Genomic DNA, 5,857 nt, shown 5'->3' with positions numbered 1-5,857 from the left:
CAAAACTTAGAAGAAATTCTGATGCTGAAGCGATTCAATCATAAATAAATAAACTTTGAATCAGCCATATCATTTGCCACCAAATGTTCAGCGATATCTTCGTCAGCAAGAATCCTGAATTCTCAACCGACCTGCCCCCCTTTGGGAACTTTGTTTTGAGCATCAATCGATACGCAGACTAAGCTGCAACCAGTTTCTGCCGACATTACCCTAAGCTGCAAACTAGCTACTGATCCCCAGAATCAACCGACAGGTCCTTCATTGAAATCCACCACATACATACATAGCATGCAATTTCTTGCCAGTTTCAAGAATGGCATGGCAGAGCATGCAACCCTCCAGCCATTTGGCACTCCATGGCCGCATCGAGTCCTCATGATATAATACAATAGTCCTACTACAACATTACATTTCCAGGTTCCGAGTTTATATACACGTCTTCTCCAGGCCGGGACCAAACCTCCCCCCACGAGGCACACGGCGTTCGCCGGAATCAAGAGCGCGCGCATCCTCAGTACGCATGGCTGGTGGCCTGCAGGGCGCTTCCGGCGCGGTGGCGCTGGAGGCCGCAGGCGCAGTGGACGTTAGTCAGGCTGAGGCAGCCGCTGATGATGAGGGAGTGCCTCTCCGGGCAGGTGTGGAGCGACGGGAAGGAGTCGCACACCGCCTGGACCGCCGGAGGCGTCAGGGCCGTGCACTGGCTGATGTTCAGGTTCGCCAGCCCGTCGACGTCCTTCGAGCTGCTGCTGCTGCTCCGCGGGGTGCCCCACCTCCCTCGTTTGCTCTTCACGCAGCTGTTTGCGAGGGAGTACATGGCTCGGTCGGTGATGTTCTGGCAGTAGTACAGGCCCAAAGATCGCAGGTAGGGGCACCCGCTTGCTAGAGCAATAACACTCTCGTCTGCAGTGAAAGATCGGGTACAATTAGCGCTTGTCTAAGTTCTGAAAGAGTGACACAAAACAAAATATCATTATCTTGGCTCCTATTGGTTTTCCAGTGGCTTTCAGAAAGTATAAATACTAACAGTTGGTTGAAAGCATCTCAAAATCATGTACAGCACAGCAACCCAGGTGCTTCAGAAGTGCTATTTTCATACCCAAAAGTACAACCTAGAAGATTACCACTTAACAGAAACAAACGTACCAGCAGCTTTGCTTCTCATCAATCAATGAAAAGCAATAGGTTATCCAAAGAACCAGTCAATGAAGAGCAATAGGTTATCCAAAGAAAAAATCGTATGTGTGGTAATTACCTGTTATAAGAACACAGCCACACAAATCCAGGGCCCTGAGATCAGGGCAGCCTGATGCCAAGCTGGTAACCCCCTCATCTGTGACACTGTCACACCAACCTAGGTTCAAAGATTGCAGGTGCCCACAGTTTTGGGCTATGGCCTGCATCAAGATTTTCACAGATTATTAAACAGAAGTTCATGAGTACATGCTAAGAAAATCCTGGGTTAAGCGAAATACCTGCAAGGATTCATCAGTGGCTGCCTTTCCACATCCACAAAGATTTAAGCTCTTCAGGTTTTTACAGTGGCAACTAAGGTAGATTAAGGCACTGTCACTGAAACTGGAACACCCACTGATGTTCAGTTTTGTAAGCCGAGGACATCCGTTGGCCAGCGCATACAATGAACGGTCACTAAGCCGGAAACTTCGGCTGAGGTCTAGCTCACGAAGATCATAACAGTAGTTGGCAACAGCCTCTACTGCACTGTCTTCAAGCTGAGGTTTGATTTGGCGAAGAGTGAGAACCTGAAGCTTTGTGAACTTGTGAGCAAATGATATTGTTAAGTTATTCATGTTCTGCTGGCACCTGCAGATGGTACAAATTTAGGTTCGACCAACAAATTCTACTCCCTCCGTCCCATAATGTAAGACGTTTTTTGACACTACACTAGTATAAAAAAACGTCCTATATTATGGGACGGAGGGAGTAAAAAGTACAGACCACCAACACCAATTATATGACCATATAAAGAACATGAATATACACTGGTAAGGCTTGGTTGTGTACATGTGAGCTTAAAATGAGGAGAGAGAACACCAGAAGAGATGTGTTATATTTGAAACGGTATCACTTAAACCAGTAGACAAGGAAGGATGGACGCAAATAACGTAGGAGTTGTATTTCTTCACAGGAAACATCAAAACGACGCATTAATTAATTAGGAATTAAAATGAGAAAAAGGTCACATTTGTTGGTGCCCCTCAGAGAAACTATGACATCCTTCTAAAATTTACTGACCGGTTCGTCATGAGCATCATCCAACTGATAGAGCACCAACAAATGTGACCTTTTTCCATGCTCTATTAATGAGAAGTTTCAAGAATCAAGGTAGTGGGTGGAAGGTTTCTCATATTGTGACGCGTACGCATGAACCCATGTTAGAAAGTGATAACTTCCATAAACATTAATTTTAGCTGTTGACTCATACTACTCCCTCCTTTCCGGTTTATAGGGCTCAAATCTGAAATCTCATCAAACAAGGCATATGGTGAGTGGAGGAATGTATCTCGTACTTTACAAAACTACCCAAACTAAATTGATGCATTAATTTGCAGTGCATGCATGCTTGGCGACTAGATGAGTAGTAGCATTACATGCATTGGTGAGTTCCTTTTTAATTCTTGCATGCAAAGATTTAATGCGCCTTGGAATCTTAAAAGAAGATGGAGATGAGCCCTATAAATCGGAAAAATGAAAAAATTGAAATAAGCCTTATAAACTGGAAAGGAGGGGGTACAACATAATCGACGTCTTGTTTTCAGAACCGAAAGTAATAATAATAAAGGGTAAGGTGAAGACTTCAGCACCATGTAGGGTGGGTGGAGAACGAGTTGAGGCCCATGGGTTTGGTTACTTTTCCTATGAAGGAGCATATGACTGAGTAATAGGAGACCGGTTTAAGAGCATGTCAGAGGACTAGAGAAAACAATCTAGTAAGAGCGACATGGTGTCATATCCGAATTTCTCAGTTCACAAGCTACCCCACCACTGTTTAATAATTAAAGCCAGGTTGAACTAGTCCAACAAATCTACATAAGGGCTCCCTTTACTTAAAGTGTGCAAATGTAATGTTGAGCAAAACTCTGCCCTCTTCACACGAACAGAAGAAAACACCTGCTGCTCTGAAGAACTAGACTGAGGGATACAAAGTTACTCACCATGAGAGGGAAAGATTAGTGACCCCCCATCCTAACGCGTCGCGCCAGCCAGTGCAAACACCGGATGCGACAACGACAATTCGATCATCTCCAGCAACTGATATGATCCGCATAAGCAGCTCCATTGGAAGGTCCTTCCATCCTGACAACATAGGCACAGCGCCACCAGTTTCAGCCTGCCCCCTTCCACCGCCGCTAGACACCATGAGGTTGCTGAAGCACGCATCCAACTGCCTGTCCACTGACCTCGCACTAACCATTTTCAATATTACTTCAAGTATCAATGTGCCCCTGCAATTACAGGCAATCCAATCAATAAAAGCAATCCAAGATAAAATGGCATAATATAGCAAACTATTCGACCTCCGCTTCCTGAACACTAAGATAGGTGATAACAGCTGCATTCAGAGACGGCATAGCAATCAAGAAAATCGTGCAAGGACAATGCTACCAATACAGATTTATCCAAAACGCACATAACAGCAAAGATTAAAACAGGTAGGCAGTATGGAACCAAGGTGGGTTAAACTAAACAGCAATAATTTATACAAAAATTGTTTAAGCACACCGAGTTCTTTACACTTGTCGAACTGAAATGGCCAATTAGGGGTAATGAACAGTCAGATGGGCAAGAATAAACTTGAGAATGTGAGGCTAATTATGTACCTATGTATAATTGGAAAAGAAATAACAGATGAGGACCTGAATGGGGATCCGGAACAAAGCTACAGCCCGACCACGGATACTGTGGATCAATGCTGTTTTCGTCGCATGGCAGCGAAATCTACGAGATGGAGAAGCTGGAAAGAATGTATCAAGAATCCACAGATGGAGAGGTGCGTACTTATAGAACTCTACCAACATGGCACCTTTCCGGCTTGGATTTACTACTTGCCAGTCACAATCAAACAGCAAACTACATCCTTAAAATAAGGCGAAGGAAACATTGCGGAGGCTTCTAGGGATCAAAGTCTCGATTTCCTCTGACTTTTGATCAGCAAAGCAATAAAGCCGGCGAGCTCGCTAATCCAGGCTTATAAAAGGTTGCAGAAATCGAGGTGGCTAATCCGCGAAAATCCATCGGAAAAGCCGAACAATCGGGGCACAATCGAGAGGAAGCCCGAAACTTGAGCAACAAATCGGGCAAAGAAGTTTGCTGGGAAATGCAAACAGACCCGGTGGTGCTCAATCCCGAGCAAAAAAACAATTATCTGCAAGATAACGTAAAGGAAACCTTGCGACTCACCCAGCGCGAGCACGCGCGGACCTCGACCCACCCGGAGCCGGAGACGAGACGCGGCTAGGGTTGTCGCTGAAGAGGGAGGGACGCCTGTGGCCACCGCGCACCGGACCGAGGCGGAGACCTTGAGCTTGAGGTGGCGAGGAGGAAGAAAGCTATAGGGGGCGTGGCGCGCGCGTGCAGGGGAAGGGTGGCTATATCCGGCCGGCCGACTTTATTAGGCCGGCGCCGATGGCTGTGGCTTGCCGACACGCGAGGTGCCCGGCGGATACGGGAGATTTTTCTTCCCCCCTCGTCTTGGGGCGCGGGCGGGGGCGCGCGTTGGCCGGAGGGACGGACACGAAAGGACCGCCTGGGACGGCACGGAGGGGCCGGCGCTTTTTTTAACGTCGACAAAAAGAGGTTCCTTCCTTCCTCGGCTCGAGGGCGGGGAGAGAATCGTTCGCAACGGAATAGGCCACGAGTTTCGTCGCCGTCGTTTTCGCTTTCGTGTTCCGGCGGGGTACTCCCATCCTCATGTGCGTGCGTCACGAGCGAGCGTCCACGTCCCCGCCGTGGTCCGTCCTTGATCGCGAGTTGAGCCGGTTTTCCGGGGTCCCCGGCCGAGGGGATATGTGTCCGGGAGTCCTGTAGGCTGTATCGTGTCTTTGTCGTCGGATCGCATCGCATGGCTCCGTGGCCAGCGGCGTATCCATCCTAGTACATAATTTGACGTGTAGTACATGCCTACAAGGCACGGCGCTGCACCGAGCTTTCAAGTTCCACAACTGGCTTATCTCCGTGCAAGTGCAGTGCAACCGTAACGATCCGATCACGTTTGGATGGACTGCGGGTGGCCATGAGCAGCCACCATCTCTCGGCTTGCATGCACACATCTTCACAAGGACATGCACTGCTCTTCCATGAATTTTACTTAGAACCCACCTCCCTGCTTGCTTAATGTTACTTAGGTAAAACATTCCGGTGCTACGCTCGTGAGCGGTAACCCCATATCAGGAACTTGGAGATTTTTCCCATCGAGAAAAGGAACTTGGAATTTTATCTGGTAAACTCGTTGTCTAGTTTTGGCACTACGTGGAGCAAATATACCGCCTTCTTCCACTATTTCACCATCACCATGAGCCGATGAGCCGCTGGTCGCTTTCCACTTGCCGGTGTCTGCCGTCATCCGGATGATGACAAGTGATAATCCTTTGGTTGCATCTATTACAGCTGTGGCGTGTGGGTCGTAATACTCCACATCCGCATGCAAAAACAATCACACACTACCCCGTCCTACCATGTCAGCTCCTGCGTGGCTGTTCGATCCGAATGCACCCATCAGAATTCATTTCGCGCATGCCAGCCTTTGTTACGGTTTTCTTAGACTAGCCACAATGAGTAGTAATATAGACTAGTAATATGTGCATGTTACTAGTAAGACCAGCCATAATGGGTAGTAATA

At 47.6% G+C, this 5,857-nt stretch overlaps 1 protein-coding gene across 1 annotated transcript; it reads right to left on the bottom strand.

The window, feature by feature from the left end:
- Nucleotides 1–242: 242 nt before the first annotated feature.
- Nucleotides 243–4,867, bottom strand: LOC109743063 (F-box protein SKP2A). Its single transcript, XM_020302142.4, has 5 exons — nt 4,420–4,867; nt 3,174–3,464; nt 1,473–1,821; nt 1,253–1,394; nt 243–900 (listed from the first exon to the last, which is right to left on the bottom strand). Exons 2-5 carry the CDS (start codon nt 3,431–3,433, stop codon nt 512–514), a joined length of 1,140 nt encoding a protein of 379 aa, XP_020157731.1. The 5' UTR covers nt 3,434–3,464; nt 4,420–4,867; the 3' UTR covers nt 243–511.
- Nucleotides 4,868–5,857: the final 990 nt, after the last annotated feature.

This window comes from Aegilops tauschii, chromosome 1, assembly GCF_002575655.3.
Source record: "Aegilops tauschii subsp. strangulata cultivar AL8/78 chromosome 1, Aet v6.0, whole genome shotgun sequence".
NCBI classification, from domain to species: domain Eukaryota; kingdom Viridiplantae; phylum Streptophyta; class Magnoliopsida; order Poales; family Poaceae; genus Aegilops; species Aegilops tauschii.
The sequence above is the reverse complement of the archived record's forward strand: the minus strand, read 5'-3'. Positions and strand labels throughout refer to the sequence as shown.